Source organism: Stenella coeruleoalba, assembly GCF_951394435.1.
Source record: "Stenella coeruleoalba genome assembly, chromosome: X".
Classification (NCBI taxonomy): Eukaryota; Metazoa; Chordata; class Mammalia; order Artiodactyla; family Delphinidae; genus Stenella; species Stenella coeruleoalba.
Window position 1 is genome coordinate 86295331 of NC_137152.1, and position 23691 is coordinate 86319021.

At 35.5% G+C, this 23691-nt stretch overlaps 1 protein-coding gene across 3 annotated transcripts in view; it reads left to right on the plus strand.

Annotated features, from left to right (window-relative positions):
* NRK (Nik related kinase) overlaps nucleotides 1-23691 on the plus strand; it is a gene marked incomplete at both ends in the record, with an annotated part of 163619 nt that overhangs the window by 81292 nt on the left and 58636 nt on the right. For all 3 annotated transcript variants that reach the window (XM_079911238.1, XM_079911239.1, XM_079911240.1), the window contains 7 exons: nucleotides 4933-5058; nucleotides 8128-8238; nucleotides 9737-9827; nucleotides 12468-12598; nucleotides 14475-14529; nucleotides 18662-18740; nucleotides 19806-19981. In XM_079911238.1, the coding sequence (XP_079767364.1) occupies nucleotides 4933-5058; nucleotides 8128-8238; nucleotides 9737-9827; nucleotides 12468-12598; nucleotides 14475-14529; nucleotides 18662-18740; nucleotides 19806-19981 (769 nt within the window). The remainder of the gene's footprint in view (nucleotides 1-4932; nucleotides 5059-8127; nucleotides 8239-9736; nucleotides 9828-12467; nucleotides 12599-14474; nucleotides 14530-18661; nucleotides 18741-19805; nucleotides 19982-23691) is intronic.

Genomic DNA, 23691 nt, shown 5'->3' on the forward strand with positions numbered 1-23691 from the left:
AAAACTAAAAGCCGATTCTTTGAGAAAATAAACAAAATTGATAAACCATTAGCCAGACTCATCAAGAAAAAAAGGGAGAAGACTCAAATCAACAGAATTAGAAATGAAAAAGGAGAAGTAACAAATGACACTGCAGAAATACAAAGGATCATGAGAGATTACTACAAGCAACTCTATGCCAATGAAATGGGCAACCTGGACGAAATGCACAAATTCTTAGAAAAGCGCAGCCTTCTGAGACTGAACCAGAAAGAAATAGAAAATATGAACAGACCAATCACAAGCACTGAAATTGAGACTGTGATTAAAAATCTTCAACAAGCAAAAGCCCAGGACCAGACAGCTTCACAGGCAAATTCTATCAAACATTTACAGAAGAGCTAACACCTATCCTTCTCAAACTCACCCAAACTATAGCAGAGAGAGGAACACTCCCAAACTCATTCTATGAGGCCACCATCAGTCTGATACCAAAACCAGAAAAAGATTTCAGAAAGGAAGAAAACTACAGGCCAATATCTCTGTTGAACACAGATGCAAAAATCCTCAACAAAATACTAGCAAACAAAATCCAACAACACATTAAAAGGATCATACACCATGATCAAGTGGGGTTTATCCCAAGGATGCAAGGATTCTTCAGTATACTCAAATCAATCAATGTGATACACCATATTAACAAATTGAAGGAGAAAAAATATATGATCATCTCAATAGATGCAGAAAAAGCTTTCGACAAAACTCAACACCCACTTATGATAAAAACTCTCCAGAAAGTAGGCATAGAGGCAACCTACCTCAACATAATAAAGGCCATATATGACAAACCCACAGCCAACATTGTTCTCAAAGGTGAAAAACTGAAACCATTTCCACTAAGATCGGGAACAAGACAAGGTTGCCCACTCTCACCATTATTCAACATAGTTTTGGAAGTTTTAGCCACAGAAATCAGAGAAGAAAAAGAAATAAAAGAAACTCAAATCAGAGAAGAAGAAGTAAAGCTGTCACTGTTTGCAGATGACATGATACTATACATAGAGAATCCTAAAGATGCTACCAGAAAACTACTAGAGCTAATCAATGAATTTGGTACACTAGCAGGATACAAAAGTAATGCCCAGAAGTCTCTGGCATTCCTATACACTAATGATGAAAAATCTGAAAGTGAAATTAAGAAAATACTCCCATTTACCATTACAACAAAAAGAATAAAATATATAGGAATAAACCTACCTAAGGAGACAAAAGACCTGTATGAAGAAAATAATAAGACACTGATGAAAGAAATTAAAGATTATACAAACAGATGGAGAGATATGCCAAGTTCTTGGATTGGAAGAATCAACATTGTGAAAATGACTATACTACCCAAAGCAATCTACAGATTCAGTGCTATCCCTATCCAACTACCAATGGCATTTTTCACGGAACTACAACAAAAATTTTCACAATTTGTATGGAAACCAAAATGAGCCCAAATAGCCAAAACAATCTTGAGAAAGAAAAATGGAGCTGGAGGAATTAGGCTCCCTGACATAAGACTATACTACAAAGCTACAGTAATCAAGACAGTATGGTACTGGCACAAAAACAGAAAGATAGATCAATGGAACAGGATAGAAACCCCAGAGATAAACCCATGCACATATGGTCACCTTATCTTTGATAAAGGAGGCAATAATATACAGTGGAGAAAAGGCAGCCTCTTCAATAAGTGGTGCTGGGAGAACTGGACAGCTACATGTAAAAGAATGAAATTAGAACACTCCCTAACACTATACACAAAAATAAACTCACAATGGAATAAAGACCTACTGTAAGGCCGACACTCTCAAACACTTAGAGGAAAACATAGGCAGAACACTCTATGACATAAATCACAGCAAGATCCTTTTTGACCCACCTCCTAGAGTAAAGGAAATAAAAACAAAAATAAACAAATGGGACCTAATGAAACTTCAAAACTTTTGCACAGCAAAGGAAACCATAAAGAAGACGAAAAGACAACCCTCAGAATTAGAGAAAATATTTGCAAATGAATCAATGGACAAAGGATTAATCTCCAAATTATATAAACAGCTCATGTAGCTCAATATCGAAAAAACAAACAACCCAATCCAAAAACGGGCAGGAGACCTAAAAGTCAGTTCTCCAAATAAGATATACAGATTGCCAACAAACACATGAAAGGATGCTCAACATCACTAATCATTAGAGAAATGCAAATCAAAACTTCGGTGAAGTATCACCTCACAATGGTCAGAATGGCCATCATCAAAATATCTACAAACAATAAATGCTGGAGAGGGTGTGGAATCCCTCTTGCACTGTTGGTGGGAATGTAAATTGATACAGCCACTATGGAGAACAGTATGGAGTTTCCTTAAAAAACTAAAAATAAAACTACCATACGACCCAGCCATCCCACTACTGGGCATATACCCTGAGATAACCATAATTCAAAAAGAGTCATGGACCACAATGTTCATTGCAGCTCTATTTACGGTATCCAGGACATGGAAGCCACCTAAGTGTCCATCAACAGATGAATGGATAACGAAGATGTGGCACATATATACAATGGAATATTACTCAGCCATAAAAAGAAACGAAATTGAGTTATTTGTAGTGTGGTGGATGGATCTAGAGTCTGTCATACAGAGTGAAGTAAATCAGAAAGAGAGAAGCAATTACTGTATGCTAACACATATATATAGAATCTAAGAAACAAACAAAAAAAATGGTCATGAAGAACCTAGGGGCAAGACGGGAACAAAGACACAGACCTACTAGAGAATGAACTTGAAGATATGGGGAGGGGGAAGGGTAAGCTGGCACAAAGTGAGAGATTGCCATGGACATTTATACACTGCCAAATGTAAAATAGATAGCTAGTGGGAAGCAACCGCATAGCACAGAGAGATCAGCTCGGTGCTTTGTGACTACCTAGAGGGGTGGGATAGGGAGGGTGGGAGGGAGGGAGACGGAAGAGGAAAGAGATATGGGGATATATGTATATGTATAACTGATTCACTTTGTTATAAAGCAGAAACTAACACACCATTGTAAAGCAATTATACTCCAATAAAGATGTTAAAAAAATAAGTCTTTTTTTACATACTACAAATATATTTCACTTTGTACAATAATAGTATTCCTGAAAAGTTTAAATTGAAGTGTTATAGATGCTGTAGGAGAGCTTTGTTTATTTACAATGAAATGAAATTTATAGCTAGTAGAAATTCAGACCACTTATCTCTCTAGATAGATAGATAGTATTTTTTTACATATTTACCACTGTAATGATTAGGAAAATAATGAATTTCAGCATTTAAAAAGATAGGACAAATCAATCCAATACCTTTAAACTTCAGTCAATCACAAATTAATCAAGGCAGTGTGGTGCAAGCATAAGGATAGATACATAGATCAGTGAAATAGAACTATTTCCATATATCTGTGGTCAACTAATTTTTGACATGGGTGAAAAGACAATTCATAGGGAAAGACTAGTCTTTTCAACAAATGATGCTGAGTCAACTGGATATCCACATGTAAAAGAATGAAGTTAGTCCCCTACTTTATATGAAAATTACCTCAAAATGGATAAAAATCCTAAATGTAAGAGCTAAACCTATAAAATGTTTTGAAGAAAAATTGGAGTTCATCTTCATGACCTTGGATTTGCAATGGATCCTTACATATGCCACCAAAAGTACAATCAACAAAATAAGAAATTGATAAACTGGACTTCATCAAAATTAAAAATTTTGTCCCTCAGAAGGCACTATCAAGAAAGTGAAATGAGCACATGCAGAATGGGAGGAAATATTTGCAAATCATACACTTATAAAGTACTTACATATAGAATATATAAATAAATCTTACAGTTCAATAATAAAAAGACTATTAACCCAATTTAAAAATAGGGGCAAAGATATTCTATTAGACATGCCTCTGCCCATAAAATGATCCTTAACACCATCAGTCTTTAGGGAATTACAAATCAAAACCACAATGAGATACAACTTTCCACCCACTATGATGGTTATAATAAAACAGAAAATAATAAGTGTTGGTGAGGGTATAGAGAAATGAGAACCATCATTGATCTGGGAATGTAAAATGGTGTAGCCACTGTGGAAAAGTTTGGCATTTCAACAAAATGTTAAATATAGCATTACCATTTGACCTAACAATTTCACTTCTAGGTATATACCAATGAGAAATGAAAACATATCCACACAAAAAATTGATATGAATGCTCATAGCAGCATTATTCATAAGAGCCAAAGGGTAGAAATAACTCCTTCAGTTGATGAATGGTAAATGAAAAGGAATGAAATACTGATATGTATTACAAATGGATGAATTCTGGGGAAAAAAAGCTAGTCACAAAAGTTCACATACTGTATGATTTTCATTTATATAAGATGTTAAAGATAGATAAATCTACAGAGATAGAAAATATATTTGTGGTTGCCTAAAGCTGGAATGTGTGTGGCAGAATTTGGGGGTGATAGCTAAAGGGTATGGGGTTTCCTCTTGGGGTGATAAAAATGTTCTAAAATTGATTGTGGTGATGGTTGAATAATTTTGTAAATATGCTAAAAACCATTGAATTTTACACTTTAATTGGGTGATTCCAGTTAGTGAAAACTTTACACAGTGGCCATTGCTGCTGGTCCAGGGATCACACTTAAAGAACCATTGAATTAAAAGATATTTAATTAACCTTTATTTTCTCCCCAATTCCCAGTTAACCCCAGATCTCCATCCTGACAATTCTAGTTGAGATCTTATTATAAATTGCTGTGGGATATAATGGGTTGCCATAGGATTCTCCTTCTTTGATCTACTATAGTTTAGGGTCCCATAGTCATTGAGTGGCATAGCTTCGGAATTTTATTGTCTATTCTTATTCTACAGGATGAAGAAGAAGATCTCAGGACTGAACTCAACCTTTTGAAGAAGTACTCTTTCCACAAGAACATTGTGTCCTTCTACGGTGCATTTTTCAAGCTGAGTCCCCCTGGCCAGAGACATCAACTTTGGGTGTGTATTCAGTTACCTTGATCTTATTGCATAAGACTAAGTCTCACTTGAGGGCATAAACTTTCATAAGCTGAGATGTCATTTTTGTGCACCTACAGGAAAACTTAAGCATTCAACTGATCAAAGTAGTATGGAAAAAAAGTGCTCTGATTCCTGGATATGGGAGTGATAAAATATGGAAAAATAAATTAAGTGCCTGTCAAGGGGCTCAGGGGTAGGATGGGAGAAGACTCGAACTCTGGAAATATCTAACATATTTTTTAATAGAGTTTTGTTGCTTTTAACTTTATGTAGTTACTACATTTACTTGTAAATTAAAGGTATAGCTAAGGAGACTACCTGATGGGCCTGGGAATAATGACTGGATAAATATAGATTCTAATTCACATTTGGGAAGAGCATATGAATGCAATTTAAGTGTTTGCTAAGTATATACACTTATGTTTAAGCATAATTCCTAGAAACTGTTTTCTAAGTGGTTAGTTGACATCCTTTTCTTAGGCTTCATGCCTATAGCATCATGAATTACAAATCAATGAAGATATAAATTTTAGAGGCTAAATGAGACCCATGCTACAGTTACCAGAATTGTTGCTGCCTCCCCCTATAGGAGACGTAATCAAATCACAGGAAAATGAGCTTTGATCAACGATATCTTTATTTAAAAAGGAATATTTAGAACATAATCTGGGGTCAGTGTACACTTGCTTACATTTCGATTTCTAGTCCAAGTCAAGAGTAGCATTTTTTAAAAAAATAATGACTGAGACTTTTCAGGATCTTCAAGAGTCAAAGAAAGATTCTGTTACATTTTATGTGTGAACTTTAGGAAACAGGATAGTGGACATAGAATGGTTTTCAACAAGGGATTGAATTGAAACAGTGGTTCTCAAACTTTAGCCTGCATCAGAATTTCATGGGGATCCTGATAAAACACACATTGCTGGGCCCCACCCACAGAGTTACTGATTCAATTGGTCTGGGGTGTGGGTCCACAAATTTGGACTTTTTAGCAAGTTTACAGGTGATGTTGATGCTATTCGTCTGGGTACCACACTTCGAGAACCCTCAAATTTAGAGATCTTCGATTTAACCCTATTTTCTCCCAAATGTCCAGTTAACTAAATCCTCTATTCTCTGACAATTCCAGTTCAGATTTTATTAAATATCACTGCACATTTTTCGCGGCTACTGTTTTTATTTTTCTTTTGTGGGGGCATACAAAATTTGTCTTTTAATATATTTTTACTTACAAGTTTTTTTCCTCCTGACAGTATGGCGGTCTACTTATTAGATATGTTTCTTAGTGCTCAATTTGTTTAGTCATTCAACATCTATTCATTCGAAACCCATCGACTTGCCAGGCTTTGCTAGATGCTGAGAATACCATGGTAAGCTGAATTGACATGACCCTGGCCCACTGGAACTTAAAGTTTACTTGCAAAGACAAATATCAATCAAATAATCACACAAATAAATGTATAATTTGTCAGAAGGGAAATAACATGCTTCTGTGTGGGCAAATAACAAAGGAATCTAAGTTAAGGAATGGGAAACTCTTCCTTGAGAAACTTTTTCTTGCACTGAGATCTGAAGGATGAATAGGCACTGCATGCAAAAGTTATTTGTTGAGGTAAGAATTTTCATGGGACCATTCACACTTTCTTTCCCATGTTAATCAGAACACATAGGAAGTAAATGACTAAATAATTATCATGTATAAAATGTATGTGCCAGGCACTGTGCTTACAAAGCCAGGAAAATGAGAATGCCTTGCATTCCTTTCACAGTAGAGCTCTTCTGACTCTGGTAATACTAGCAAGATTTTCCAATGTTCATCTTAGTGAATGGCTTTAATTCATGTTTGTCGTGATTCAAAATGAGCCCCTTTTCTTCCATTACCACAGTGTATATGTTGTGCCTGTTTGATATAGTTGACATGAAAATTAACCTTTTGGGTTTATCTGTATTATTGATTTTTTTAGGCTGTTTTTCTTTTCTTCTTTTTTGGGAGAGTATACTCAGGTAAAAAACACATGATATATCAATTGTGAACAAATATAAAATAAGGGAGTAATTTTCTGAAAAGAAAATCTTAGTGTTCCAAAAGGAAATAAGGTAGACTTTTTGAATATTCATGATTTGGGGTTTATCCTTTTGCTTCCCTTCATCTATGGCAATAATTAACTTACCTACACTTATTTTTAAAAAAGGCATGTCTTGTTCTACTGTCAAGGTAGTATTGACATGGGCATTAATGCATAAACCTGTGCTTAAAGTTTGTGAAGTTGGTTATAATAGTTACATTCTCCTTCACATTGGTCAGCCCTCTAATTAGCTAATATAGGGAAGCAAATTTACTAGTTGGGCACCTGATTCATTAGTGGCAAAAATAAATTTCCTGAGAAATTGCATTTATTAATAAAGTAAAATCTGAATGAGATACTGTCAAAGTATTAACCTTAAAATAGATTTTCTTTAGCAGTAAAGTTATTTGGAAAAAAATGCCCTACAGTAATGGAACTGACAGTTTCCCCCTTGGAGTTGTATTTTGCCAGTTTCTTGGGGAAAATATTCTAGAATTTGAAAATAAAACAACAATTTAAAAAAATCTAGTCTTAATGTTGAAGTGTAAATTGTTTTGAGATCCTCCATATCCTGCTTCTCCACCTGCAAACTATTCCCTCAACTGTGTTTTTTGTTCTACTCCAGTCATCACTCAGACTTACCCCTGTACAAGCTTCTTTCTAAAGGCAAGTCTTATTCGGTTTTCAATAAACTGAACGTTTTTCTTTCTCAGCATATACAAACACTACCTATCCTTCAAGGCTTAGCTCAAATCCCAGGTCCTGGTTAAAAATCCCTGGTGTGGTACCTGCCTTCTCTCCCTCCACAGATCTTTGGATTTTTTCCCAGTTCTTTTTCATTCTACCAGACAATTGAGCCAGTCTTTGCAATGTCTTAGTGTCTAAACATTGCATATAAATACAAGCCATATGAACTAAAACTCTCCAGATATTTTCAGAGAATTACTTCCTAAACCTTGATACTTTGCTGGCTTCCCTGCAGATGGTGATGGAGTTATGTGCAGCAGGCTCAGTCACTGATGTAGTGAGAATGACCAGAAATCAGAGTTTGAAAGAAGATTGGATTGCTTATATCTGCCGAGAAATCCTCCAGGTGAGCATTCATATAGTCATTCTCCCCTGGTCTTGAAAAAACCTGGTGGTAATATATACAATGTACCTTATACCTGCTCATAGAGGATGATTTGAGAATTCTTAACATAACTTCTGGGTCAGGATACTGAAAAAGGCTTTAGAGAAAGCAGATTTTCAGATGATGTCCTTAAACTTTAAGGTACGCCAGCAGATGGCTAACCAGGTCCTTCCAAATCGTGGCCTTTAATGGCTCTGTCAAAGTCAGACTGTAGTGTTCAGTGGATCAGGGATATGACAACTTGGAGTATTTATTATGTTGTTATGATTTTTAAAGTTTTTTTTTTTAAAAAGCATAGCACTGTCATTAGAGATTAAGATAAGTTGAGAAGTCAGTGTTTTACTCAATGGCTCCAAACCATCTACAAACTGTTTTGCAGACAGATATTCTCTCTGAATAATGGCTTACTTTTAAAACGTTCCTTATTTTTAACAACAAATTGGATGAAAGTGCCAATCTTCTTGATCTACCAAACTCAAATTTTTCTTTGTGTCTTAAGTGCTTAGAGTCACCCAAGAAGGATATTAACAGAACTGAACAGCACCACTGATAAAAGATTAGAATGTCTTTCCTGTCATCTTAATTGGATTCACTTGTGGTAATAGTGTAAATATTAAGAGTGCAAACTCTGGACTGAGTTTAAATTCTGGTTCATCATGTATTAGTTGTGTGTCCTTGAGCCAATTACTTAATTTCTCCAAATCTCATTTTCCTCATCTGTAATTTGGGGTGGTATTAGCACCTTCCTTAAAGGGTTGCTATAAGGACTTAGTAATTTACTCCACGTAAAGCACTTAGCAAAGTGCTTGGCCAAGAATAAGGACCCAATAAATATTAGCTGTTTTTACTGTTACTTCTGTTATTAATCCCCAGTTTGTATCTAGAGCAATCTCACTGAAGCCAGGGCATGGGTTAGCCAGGTCAAGGGTTAGTTTTAGTGGTGAATGGTCTGGAGACAGCATGGTAAGCCAATACAAATGGCAAATGCTTTAAAATGAATTTCCATATTCCCCCAAATTCTCAGCCTACAAGGTTGACTAGAAAATATTTTGGACTAAACAAATGGTTGGATGAGGAATAGAGTAAAACAATGCGAGCTATGATATTTAAGATATCCAGGTCTTTACTCATATGGTTCGTTGGAAAAATGGAGGCTAGAAAGGACGGTAAATGGCCCAATGTATACAAACATTAATTTTTGGTGTTTTGTTTCTTTCATGGGTGTCCTGATTTATTTTCCTTTCCTTATAGCCAAAAGTAGTATGTCTGGGAACTGGTTGTGGTAATTCCAGCCTAAAGAAAGAATTTTGTCTGAAAAATGCAAATCTGGGCCATTTTTCTTACCAAAAGTTTTTTCAAAAATACTAAGAAGAGTACCAGAAAAAGAGAAAAATATATACTGATGTTGCTTTTTAATATAAATGTGTATATATATATATATATATGTATATATATGCAGGGCTTAGCTCATCTTCATGCACACCGTGTAATTCACCGGGACATCAAAGGTCAGAATGTGCTACTGACTCATAATGCTGAAGTAAAACTAGGTAAGTTTATTCTTGTAATACTTTAAGTGAGGCCCAAAATATCTTAATAGAGAAAAATCCTTTAAGATTACTGTGTTTTCTATCATGTCACTAACAATCCCCTCTACTTATTTAGGCCGTGTCTTCCCTGCCTGCAAAACAAGTCAAAGTTTGAAAATTTGTTTGGGAAGGGAGGTTGGGACAAGAGAAAGATGCACTTAACTGCTTCTCTGAAATCATGTAGATAAAAACAACTTTTCAAGTATAATAGGAGTTTTACATTTTGATCATTGCTTAACCCTCTAATAGATTCAGCTATTACATTTATTTTAACAATTGAATTGAGTATTTACTATGTGGAAGTTTCTGCGCCATGGACAAGGATTAAACAAAAAGACAATTCTTCCACATCACAGAGCCATATTTTCCAAAGAAAATCAAAGAACTTTTAAATGACTTAAGCACAAATTGCTTCATTGGAATTTCCCCTCAAATATTTAAAGAACTGATATCAGTTAGAAATAATGCTCCAGTAATATCCAAATCAAATTGAGAATTAGAAATCAAAATACCAAAAAGTTCCTGGCTTTCTATTCCAGGGTTCAGAATGGCATAATTTATTTGAAAAACTACACATAATGTCTCACAGGCACACAGGGGACAATATATTGCACCTTTTAAGGTTTAAAATAAATATTGTTGATTTGTTTTTAAATAATACCATATGAATAATGTCAGTACTATGTAATGGCAGATGACCTCACTGATATATACAATAGAACATAAAATCACTGGTATCAAACCCTGCATTACTTTTTAATCATATCAATTCTTGCCTACCATGTCTCTAGCATGACTTTAAAATCATTCCCATTTTTCTGCTAAATAAATATAACCAAAGAAGAGAGTTTGTTCATTCACTGAGAATGCTTTTCACTGAATATTTCTGGAAGAAGCATGAGGCAATAATTGTTCTTAAAATAAGTGAAAAGTAATTTCAAGAAAATGTACTGTGTATTTTGTGTCTACAAGCTACAAAGCTAGAAACAGAATTTTAAGACACTGTGTTAAAATTCATGAGAGTCATTTGGATCTCACATTCAAGTGTGCAGGGTAGATAGTATGTCACACAGCTACTCTGTTCACATGTGGCAGCACTACCATATATCTGGGTCAAGTTGCTGGCCAGCCCTACCATTTGCAACACAGAAGAGAAATTGTAAATACGTGAAAAGCCACTGAAAAACCTGTCACAAAGTCCATGCACTAAAGATCATGTACTTGACTCTGTAGGAGAGACCTTTTAGCACTAGAGTAAAATTTAATCAGGCTTATTATATACATAATCCTTATACATTTGGTTTTAGATTTCTTAGATCCCAGCATATTTTTAAACAACATGTTATAAGGAGAAAGTTGCAGAAACCAAACTCAATGACAGCCAAAGGGAGTAACAGAAAGGAAAGAGACTGGACAGTGATTCTGCTGCAATTGCAATTGATCAATAATCCTCATATTCTGGTACCTAGGTCTTTAAAGAAAAGGTGAATGATGCCACTGCTGGGGTCTCATCTCTACTTTTAACTTCAGCTTTTCTTTTTTCCCTTTTCTTCCATTCATCACTGTTTCTTCCAGTCTTTTCTCCTTTCATTTTCTTCTCTGAATGTCATATATCAGTTTATGGCCTTCATAGGTATTTCTTGGCCCTTAATGTTGGCCCTCAGGGATAGTGAAAATGCTGAGCTCTGATGTAACCTATTCTCAATAAAATATCTAGCTAATGAGATCGTGCAACACCCAATGATGATTTTCATATATTATGGACATTTTGTTGTTATTGTTCTTCTTAGTCCTTCCTTTAACACTGCCTTAAACTCTTAACTTTAAAAATTTTCTTTTCCTTTCCCAAGTTCTTTAAACTACTTTTCAGTCAAGGTTGTTAGCCATCCTCTAGATTCCTGGAAACCATTCTAAATTAGGAAATCTACTTCATTTTTCATCCCTGTCTTATTTTTCTGGACTAAATAACCCCAGTCTACTTTAGCCTTTTTTCTGTCTGTTTCTGAGGATACCATACTAAATATTTTCATATAATATATCCCACAGATGAATAGAAGACTGACCTTTTATAGTCTAAGCTAAGATATGGATACTGCAGTAAATATTTGCATCTGATTCAGAAGATCTGTAGAAGAACTTAAACTAAATTTTAGCATAAATTCCTTTTTCTTTATCAGTGTGGTAGGGCTTTCTAATATCACAAATGAGACTTCCTAATAAAGTACTAATAAGTTTTAGATTTCTTAGATGTTGCTTATAGTGCTGGTCTTCCTCCAGCTTGGTGGCAGGTCCAAATACTACATATGTTATCACTTCAGAGGTTCAGGGTGTACTGATGGAACTTTATTTTTAATATTCATGGTAAACATTCAGCCAAACCTACTGTAGATTTATAATAGCACTGCTGATTCTCTTTCCAATATAAATACCAGCAAAAGCCTATTTCCCAGTGTTCCTGGAGTAGACTTCATGGTAAAGTTTGCTGGGCTGGAATGAAAATCTGTTATCCATTGTGGCTTTTGTATTGGCTTTCCAAGTTAAAGCAATAATTTATTGACCTTTTTGTTACTGATTAATTATTTTGACAAATGAATTTTGCAGTGGATTTTGGAGTGAGTGCCCAGGTGAGCAGAACTAATGGGAGGAGAAATAGCTTCATTGGGACACCATACTGGATGGCACCTGAGGTGATTGACTGTGACGAGGACCCCAGACGCTCCTATGATTACAGAGTAAGTGTAAGGATTCAGATAGTAGGAATCAAATTTTGGAAAGGACTTTTGACTTTTTATTTTAAGTTATGAAATAAAAGAATAAAAAGCAGGCAGCTCCCTTTTTATGATTCTTTTAATGTATTCTTTTTTATATCTTTATTGGAGTATAATTGCTTACAATGTTGTGTTAGTTTCTGCTGTACAACAAAGTGAATCAGCTATATGTATACATATATCCCCATATCACCTCCCTCTTGAGCCTCCCTCCCACCCTCCCTATCCTACCCCTCTAGGTCATCACAAAGCATCAAGCTGATTTCCCTATAAAAAGCAGGCAGTTGCTTCTTTCACATAGACTCTAATAAGAAATGCTAGACACTGTTCCTATATGTGGTTTAATGATGTGCATAAAAATAATATTTTCTAAGAATGTAGACAAAGTAGACCATTGGGAGTTATCCATATTTGAGGAAGAATGTCTAGTTCATATTGCTTGCAACTTCTTGGTAAAAATATTATATTATGTGGCTTTATATGGAAATTTAACTTCCAGGGACAGAGTGCTTTGTAAACTTAAAAATGAATAAATGTAAAGCCAATTATTAATCCCCACAGTAACTTAGCTCCAGAGAGAAAAAAATAATAATTTGATTACTCAGAGTAATGGAGAAAATCCTTGGCATGGTTCACCTCCAAACCACAGAAAATCAGTGGAATAGACAAATTAAGTAACAATTCATGCTGTTTATTAAAATTTCCACTGAAACTGCAATTTGGACAATATACATCTATGTACACATTTCAAAAAGCTGGTGTGGAAAGAAAACTCTCCATTTGCTATAGACTGGAAAAACCACACTCACTCTCCACATCATAAGTCATCCAAACAATTCATTGTGGTTTCGTTGTATGGAACCTAGGACTCAATACTTGAAGTTGATTAATTCAAGTTTCATCTCTTTTCCCTTTCCCTTAAATGCCCCCTGCTTGATCTGCAAGCAGACCTGATGAGAGCTTATTATAGCCCAGTACTATTAGGAGCTATGGAGACAATGGAAGTGTAATGTTCTTTAAGTGGCTTGCTGTAAAAAAAATAATGTTTTATAGCTGTACAATTTTTGGCAGTCTTCCAAGGACTTTCACCCATTTTAATTATATGTCTTTAATTTTTAGTCCCATGTAACTTAAAGAAAACTTAAACCATCACAACAACCCTTTGAAGCCAAGACATCTATAAACAGGTGTTTTAACAATTCAGTTAACTTGCTTAGGAGTCATTAAGCCAAACAGTGCACCTCTAGCCCTGTGCCCTTTCCACATTCTAAAAAACAAAGTACAGTTAATAGTAGTGAGGGTCATTTCCTGGAGCCTCCTAGACCATAATTTCCTAGAATTATAATAATTCTATCTTCAATATACTATATTCAAGGCACTGCTGAAGTGCTTATATATAGTATTTCATTTAATACTTATACTAGTTCTATGATGTGTATACCATTATCATCTCTACATAAGGTGAAATTGAGATACAAAGAGTTAAATCATTTACCTAAGATCCAACTTCTTTACAGCTAGTAGTATGTGATAGGACTTCTTTACAATAAATTCCTTCTGTTATTTCAGTTAAGGTAACAATAGCAATACATCCAAGATGAATTTTCCTTACATTGAATCCCATCCCATGTCAACTGGTTGTGTAGTGTAGTACTGGCTGGTCACAGGGTCAATAAGATCTTCCTATAACATCAGTCTCTAATGAAGCCCCATTATAGAAAACCCATAAAATGGCTGTAGCATTGACATCTCCCCTCAGCCAAAGATTGTTTTGAAATTCTAAATACTATCAGTTTCCCATTTTTAAGTGACATTTTTTTGATCATCTTTTCTTTTGCAGAGTGATGTGTGGTCCGTGGGAATCACTGCTATTGAAATGGCTGAAGGGGCTCCTCGTGAGTAAAAATATTTGTTGTTTGTTCAAAGTTAGGGAAACATGTTGTACAAATCTGTCACTTGTACTAGCTAGCTTGTACTGGCTACAAAGGTGCCACACTATGTGCCAAACTATAAATGGTGGCCTTTTCCTGCTTACCGAACGCTGCAGTCAGAATGGCCAGATATGTCTATAAGAAGAGTTTGTATTTTTCTCTCTTAAGATATCTTATTTTAGGATGATTGAGTGTTGTTTCAATTTAGCCTCAATAACATTTGGCCCTGATAGCCCTAACCAAACAGAATATAAAGGCATTCAGTACATATTCACTGGTGGAATATTTAGGTTCCCAAACATTTACAGTTATACCCTGCTACTACTTCAGACTGTGACAGTTGAGAAAATCCCCCAGTAGTTACTTTTAATTGAGCCAATCCTCAACAACATTGAGAAGTAAGTTTTTTATTTTCCTTTGGAGTCAGTCTAGCTCATCATTGGTGCCTTCCTTGCTCCTATCAGCCACTTCATTGCCCCTAATTGTTCAGAAGGCTTCATTTCCTCTTGTTTCCCCCTCCTTCCCATCATTTAAATGACCTGTCAGCATTCTGTTCTCTCAGGACACTGTTTTCTGATAGGAAAGTGAAAATAGAATGTGAACTTGTGTATAAATGATTAATAACCATCTAATGTATGACCCCATAAGCAGAGCATATTTGTTGTCCTCAATACCTAAATCCAAGGATATAAATAATAAATACATTCCTAGTATTGATGAGAAGTGAGAGAAGTGCCTGGAGTGTGTGTGTGTCAGGGGGCAGGGGTTGGAATTGCTTTGCTTCTCCCTCTCCAAGCAGATCTTGTAGGTTCCCATGTCCCTACCTGCTTCATCTGCACAGTATCTACTATATTATCACTGTGTTTCAAGGCTAATGGGAGTAGAAATAGTGGTAACAGAATTGTTAAGAATTCCTGGTGTCCCTTGGAATATCACATATCATAGAACGGGCTTGGATTAAAGCTGAGCCAGATGTGGAGATCAGGTCACTGCTGCGTCTCTGCTAGTGCCCAAAAAGCTACAAAGTACCTATATTGGGTGAGTTTTTAAATGATGGAAAAATTGTTTACTCCACATATATATAATTGAGATGAAACTGGGAAGGTACATATTATTCCTCATTATCTCATGATTATTTCTCTTTATGAAACATGCTTAAATTATATTGAGCTCCTCCACTCTTCCTCTTCCTCCTCCTCTCTTGCTCTCTTTAAATACACATATTGTATTTCATGAATATTGATGCATGTATTTGGTTAGGATGAATGACTGCATCAAGTAGTATATTATTTCTATTGTCTTTCCAAAAAGACTAGCTTTCTACATTTTACAGATTTGTACTTTTTGATTCACCTTTTTTGGTTTCACTTTTTTATTCTAAAACAATAAATCATTGGAGAAAAGAGGCGTAATGAGCAACTCACAGAAGAAATACAGAGAGGGAGTTCTTCACAGAATACACAAATGGCAACTTTTTGCAAAAGATAGCTGAGGACCAGGAGATTCTTAACTCACAGTAGAAAATAGGACCAGCATGCCTGGATAAGTAGTCATTGGAATGGTGCAACTTTAGTCATGAACAACTTGAAATAGCCATACTGCTAAAACATTTGTCTTTCACCAGTCTCCTTTATTGCCTGGAGTATTAATTTTGGATGGAAATGGCTGTCATCAATTTAAATACAGAAATCCCCCAGGTTGTGATATTTATCATCTCACAAAGGATGGCCTTCCAAAGTGACAGTTATGTGATAATTACCTCTGAGGTCCAAATAACAAAATCCCCTTCTGCCTTTGGTGAGTCTCTCCCAGGGAAGTAAAAAGAAATAGAGAATACCTTCTCACTAAAAGGGTGCTGTAGGGACTCTCAGAGGAGAGAGAATCAGGACCCTTGCACATCAGGACTTTAAGTCCTTGGATTCTGGATAGAAATTCAAACTTGATGTGCAGTCCTTTAAACCAAGGCCAGAACATTACTAGTAGTTATTCAAACACCGGAATATCATAGGTCAATTAATATTGAATATGTGTAGTTCTTAGTTTCTTTGTTTTTTATAGAAAAGTGAATCGTTGCCTGGAGAAGCAGGACTGGATTGACAGTTTACTCCAACTCTCCTTCCTTGTCAAGGATCTACACCAGCCAATTTACCTTAATCAGAACTGTATCTTTTCCTATGTTAGCATTCTCCTTGGTGTTGTAGAGATTGTTTGTAATACTATCAGACATGCTTGTTTATAGTCCTACTTCTATTCCTTGTAGTGTCCTTCCCTTACACCCCAGATCAATCTTTACCTGAGTGTCTTTACCCCTGTCCCATCAGGAGATCCATTTCTTCAGTATTCAGAAGATTCCTTTGGATCTCAACATATTGTAGGTGTTAAACCACGTTATTTAAAATAATTCAAACTACACCCAGTTTAATGTTTCTAATCTATCAAGATATGTATTTTTAAAGTAGATTTACTACTTCAAAGGAATGAGCTTCTAATGGTGAAAATTTAGGCAACATTAGGATATATGGGGTGAAGGGGACATTAACTGGAATTCCTAAAATTAAACAATATAGGAAACCTCCACAATTGCTGTTTGACATAGTTCTTGTACCCACCCTATGCCTCATTCATTTGTGGACTTCTCCTTTCCTTTCATGAAAACTTACCCAGCCTATGCCCTAACTCTTGACACTGAAGATGTTTTTAGTTAACTGAGATGCTCAGATGTTAATAAATGACAACTGCTTAATATTGTAAAAATTTACTTACAGTATGTTTAAAGGACAGATTCTGGTGATTGATTGGACACAGTAAAGGAATGAAGAGAATCAAATATTATCCGGATGTTTTGAGCTGGGGGCTAATTTTGCCCTCATTTATATACCTGCACCTTCTATTAATTTATACCCATGTAATTGAAACGAAAGTTTGACCTTTGAACAATTGCCTTTATATTACTCTAATGAAATTACCCTGGGGAGTTTCTTTCTACTACTATGAGAGGCCAGTTCGACATTGTAATTTCTCTGGAGATGTATTTTGGGAGAGGAAGGATGCCTCTAAAGAGTTATTAATATCAAAATGTCCTCAGATGAATGGCACACTTCTAGTGTTAGATGAAATTTACACTATGGCTTTCCTTTGGGGGAATTATTGCACTGCCTGTTTTCTTTAATCAAAACACAAGAGGAAATAAGTGAAGTGAGACACATATTTAAACACTTACAGAAAATCCCAGAATTCCCAAGCCAATGAGGTAATGAAATTATATACCACATATTGGAATAGGCTTTTCTTTGTATGGCTGTGTGTCTAAAAAAAGAGAATGAAAGTCTAGTAATTTGGCACAGAATTGAGGTGCCAGATAGTTAAAATCTTATAATATCAATAGCTAATATTTATTAAGTGCTTACTCTGTGCCAGACACTTTTATATGTAGGTTGCCATTTAATCCTCATAGCAACTCTTTGAAGGAATTCTTGATATATTTCCTGTTTTTAAGATGAAGAAACCAAGGCACAGAGAGGTTAAGTAATTTGCCCAAGGTCACAAAGGTAGAATTAGGATTTGAACACAGATGATCTTACTCTAGAGGGTGTGTTCTTAATAGTTACTCTATCTACTTCTTTTCCTAGGACTGTCAGCTTCCAAAACAGATTATTCTCCTCTTTTTAGACTACTAAATCATTGTTTATATATTATTGCAAATAGTTATTAGTCTGGTTGACTTTTTCAGCCTATAATTACATATTCCAATTTTACAGCTGTAGATACCTGCAGTACAAAACACAGAAGAGTGCTTGTCTCCACCTGTATTGTTTACTTCTCTAGATATAAATTATCAATCACACATTTCAAAATTTTTATCTAGTGTAATTTATTATTATTTGTCACACCTGGCAATAGTGAAGCTTTAGGATCTTATATAATGGACTGTTTGCGTTAAAATCAGCTTTCCTCTAACTACATTCTTTTGTATCTATTCCTTAGTATCTATTCAACATGATATGTGAAAGAATAGTGAGAATCCCCTCTGGAATAAGAAGTGTGTTCTGTAGTTACCCTTATTACTCATTCTAAGCTTATCTATTTTACTTTGCAGCCCTGTGTAACCTTCAGCCTTTGGAAGCCCTATTCGTTATTTTGCGAGAATCTGCTCCCAAAGTCAAATCCAGCGGATGGTAAAGATGAATGACTTAATCTCTTAAACACATTAACCTGACATTTTTATGTAGCAGAATTCATTTGGTCAGTCCTGCTTCAACATCCTTATTGGACAATATTTCCTAAAAACCAATACCTTAAGTAAGGGGGTCTAAATGACTAGTGTTCATTAAGAGCTAGCTAGCCAATCAGAAATAATACTCTCCATAGTATATTGTGATGACATTACTGTCCTGGCATTAGTGGCATATTCAGTTATTTCTTCAGTAATGGGATGGACTAATGGAAGCCATTTGAGAAGTTTCTCACTGAGCCCAGATAGGCAGTCAGTGATTGTGATATATAGCCCAGTCTTTTTACCCATTAAACTAAACATCCAAAGACCTAGAAAAGAGGACTTGTTCTCTCAGCGTGCTACAGCCCAACTAAACTTGGGAATCTTTCTTCCTGAAGCTTTTTGATCTAGTACCTGAAGCTCTTGCTTGTCTTAGTATTTATTGCTTTCCTGGTAGAAGTGGTTACTATGATTTGATTGCAGACATTCTTCCTTGTGATTAAATTTAACCCTTCCCACAGATTCAGGCTCTCTGGTCACATCTGTTTCTGTGGGCCATTTTATAAGATTAATTAGTCATGGTACTATTAACACCCTTTTCTGGATCATTACATTGGCACCTTTATAGCTTAAAGTGCATATAGTCAAGTGAAACACTCAGGCTTCAAAGTATGACTACTGTGGGATGACCAATCTAGTCTCATGGTCTACATAAATCACATCAACCACTTAATTGCCTTCACACCACTTGACTTTTTATCATGTACATACTTCCGAACTCATTGAAGTTTCTACTATTATTTGGGTAGAAAATGCCATTGACTCTGGCCTCTTCAGAGGTTTGAATGGCATTGCTGTGTAATGTATATTGTCAAACTGCAGAATATTTGGCTATTGAAAAGACTATTAATAGCTAGAGACAACTCTCTTCAAAAATACAACCTTCAGAGTGGCATGTGGGTGGAGGTGGGAGGAGGTGTGGCAGGCCTGAGAATGCTCTTTTATCTCTTTGACTCATTTCTTTTAGGTCCCGCAAGTTCCATAATTTCATGGAAAAGTGCATGATAAAAAATTTCTTATTTCGTCCTACTTCTGCAAACATGCTTCATCACCCATTTGTTCGGAATATAAAAAATGAAGGGCATGTTGTTGAGTCATTAAAGAAGCACCTTACTGGAATCATTAAAAAGAGACAGAAAAAAGGTAGAATATGTGAATCTTCATTTTACTGGAATAAATATTCAAATGAGAGCAAAATTTATTAAATTTTTTCAGAAAAAAATATTTAAGAATTAGGTTGAAAGTAAAAATTCTGAGACCACTGATATTTAGTTTTTCCACTAATATGCCATATGCATTTAATTCATTGTCTCTTACCTGATCATATATATATACATAAGATTATAATTTTTTGTCAGTTACAACTGGCACGTGTTCATATTTACAAAGACTTTGAAGGCCTCCAGAAGAATTTTGTGATATGCCAATTTCATTTTAAGAAAACTCCTAACTGAAGAAATAAAATTTTTAAAAAGATAACAAAATCTATATCTTATTATTCTTTTTTGGCTAATATGTTAATTAACTCCAATGAGATAAATGGATTTGTAATTATCCATTTTCTGACTACTAATTTTGAAGTAATATCAGTGTACCATACAAAGTTGATTTTATGTACGAATCTCCAACTTTAAGATGAAATTAAAGGAACACATTTATGCAAATAAAAGTAAGCTTCTAGATTTTAATGTCAAAAATGGCAGGATGAATGTTCATCAAACCCAGAGGAAATTACTTAGGAAGTTCTAACTTTATAGGCTGTATACCATATTCCGCATTTAACTTAGGGCACCATAGGCAGGGTTGAGTGGTAATGGAATAGCAAGGGGGGAGCCTGAAAAAGATAGCAGGCATTCTCAGATTCACTCTAAGATTGATTGCAGTGAGCTCCTTCCATCTACATAAATATACATATCTTATTTTGGAGTGAGAAGCAGAAGGAATTAATTTATTTACCCATGGTGGAGAATTTATTGGACCAGCAACACAGAAGCCGACCAGTCACAAATGGATACAGGAAGACCACACATCTAGTTGAGAATTCGCTAATTACCAGAGCTGCAAGATTTTCAAAATGTAACCTGCAGGAAAAGACACGATTATATGGAGATTACATGGAAGATGTAAATATAGTTGTCCTAAACTCTTTTTTTTTTAATGTCTTTATTGGAGTATCATTGCTTTAAAATATTCTGGTAGTTTCTTCTATATAACAAAGTGAATCAGCTATATGTAGACTTATATCCCCTCCCTCTTGTGTCTCCCTCCAACCCTCCCTATCCCACCCCTCTAAGTGGTCACAAAGCACCGAGCTGATCTCCCTGTGCTATGGGGCGGCTTCCCACTAGCTATCTAATTGACATTTGATAGTGTATATATGTCAATGCTATTCTCTGACTTCGTCCCAGCTTACCCTTCCCCCTCCCTGTGTCTCAAATCCATTCTCTATGTCTGCATCTTTATTCCTGTCCTAACCCTAGGTTCTTAAGACCTTTTTTTGTTTTAGATTCCATATATATGTGTTAGCATACGGTATTTGTTTTTCTCTTTCTGACTTACTTCACTCTGTATGACAGTCTCTAGGTCCATCCACCTCACTACAAATAACTCAATTTCGTATCTTGTTATGGCTCAGTAATATTGCATTGTATACATGTGCCACATCTTCTTTATCCATTCATCTGTCGATGGACACTTAGGTTGTTTCCATGTCCTGGCTATTGTAAATAGAGCTGCAGTGAACATTGTGGTCCATGACTCTTTTTGAATTATGGTTTTCTCAGGGTATATGCCCAGTAGTGGAATTGCTGGGTCGTATGGTAGTTCTACTTTTAGATTTTTAAGGAACCTCAATACTGTTCTCCATAGTGGCTGTATCAATTTACATTCCCACCAACAGTGCAAGAGTGTTCCTTGCTGGTTTCCTCTCCAGCATTTATTGTTTGTAGATTTGTTGATGATGGCCATTCTGACTGGTGTGAGGTGATACTTCAATGTAGTTTTGATTTGCATTTCTCTAAGGATTAGTGATGTTGAGCATCCTTTCATGTGTTTGTTGGCAATCTGTATATCTTCTTTGGAGAAATGTCTATTTAGGTCTTCTGCCCATTTTTGGATTGGGTTTTTTGTTTTTTTCATATTGAGCTGCATGAGCTGCCTGTATATTTAGGAGATTAATTCTTTGTCGGTTGCTTCATTTGCAAATATATTCTCCCATTCTGAGGGCTGTCTTTTCGTCTTGTTTATGGTTTCCTTTGTTGTGCAAAAGCTTTTACGTTTCATTAGGTCCCATTTGTTTATTTTTGTTTTTATTTCCATTTCTCTAGGAAGTGGGTCAAAAAGGATCTTGCTATGAATTATGTCATAGAGTGTTCTGTCTATGTTTTCCTCTAAGAGTTTTATAGTGTCTGGCCTTACATTTAGGTCTTTAATCCATTTCATTTTTGTGCATAGTGTTAGGGAGTGTTCTAATTTCATCCTTTTATATGTAGCTGTCCAGTTTTTCCAGCACACTTACTTAAGAGGCTGTCTTTTCTCCATTGTATATTCTTGCCTCCTTTATCAAACATAAGGTGACCATATGTGTGTGGGTTTACCTCTGGGCTTTCTATCCTGTTCCATTGATCTATCTTTCTGTTTTTGTGCCAGTGCCATACTGTCTTCATTACTGTAACTTTGTAGTATAGTCTGAAGTCTGGGAGCTTGATTCCTCCAGCTCCGTTTTTCTTTCTCAAGATTGCTTTAGCTATTTGGGCTCTTTTTGGTTTCCATACAAATTGTGAAAATTTTTGTTCTAGTTCTATGAAAAATGCCATTGGTAGTTTGATAGGGATTGCACTGAATCTGTAGATTGCTTTGGGTAGTAGATTCATTTTCACAATGTTGATTCTTCCAATCCAAGAACATGGCATATCTCTCCATCTGTTTGTATCGTCTTTAATTTCCTTCATCAGTGTTTTATAATTTTCTGCATACAGGTCTTTTGTCTCCTTAGGTAGGTTTATTCCTAGGTATTTTATTCTTTTTGTTGCAATGGTAAATGGGAGTGTTTCCTTAATTTCTCTTTCAGAGTTTTCATCATTAGTGTATAGGAATGCAAGAGATTTCTGTGCATTAATTCTGTATCCTGCTAGTGTACCAAATTCATTGATTAGCTCTAGTGGTTTTCTGATAGAGTCTTTAGGACTGTCTATGTATAGTATCATGTCATCTGCAAAGAGTAACAGCTTTACTTCTTCTTTTCCAATTTGAATTCATTTTATTTCTTTTCTTGTCTGATTTCTGTGGCTAAAACTTCCAAAACTATGTTGAATAATAGTGGTGAAAGTGGGAAACCTTGTCTTGTTCCCGATCTTAGTGGAAATGGTTTCAGTTTTTCACCATTGAGAACAATGTTGGCTGTGGGTTTGTCATATATGGCCTTTATTATGTTGAGGTAAGTTCCCTCTCTGACTACTTTCTGGAGGATTTTTATCTTAAATGTTGTTGAATTTTGTCGAAAACTTTTTTGCATCTATTGAGATGATCATATGGTTTTTATCCTTCAATTTTTTAATATGGTGTTTCACATTGATTGATTTGCGTATATTGAAAAATCCTTGCATCCCTGGTATAAACCCTACTTGATCATCGTGTATGATCCTTTTAATGTACTGTTGGATTCTGTTTGCTAGTATTTTGTTGAGGATTTTTGCATCTATGTTCATCAGTGATATTGGCCTGTAGTTTTCTTTCTTTGTTTGTGACATCTTTGTCTGGTTTTGGTATCAGGGTGATGGTGGCCTCATAGAATGAGTTTGGGAGTGTTCCTCCCCCTTCTATGTTTTGGAAGTGTTTGAGAAAGATAGGTGATA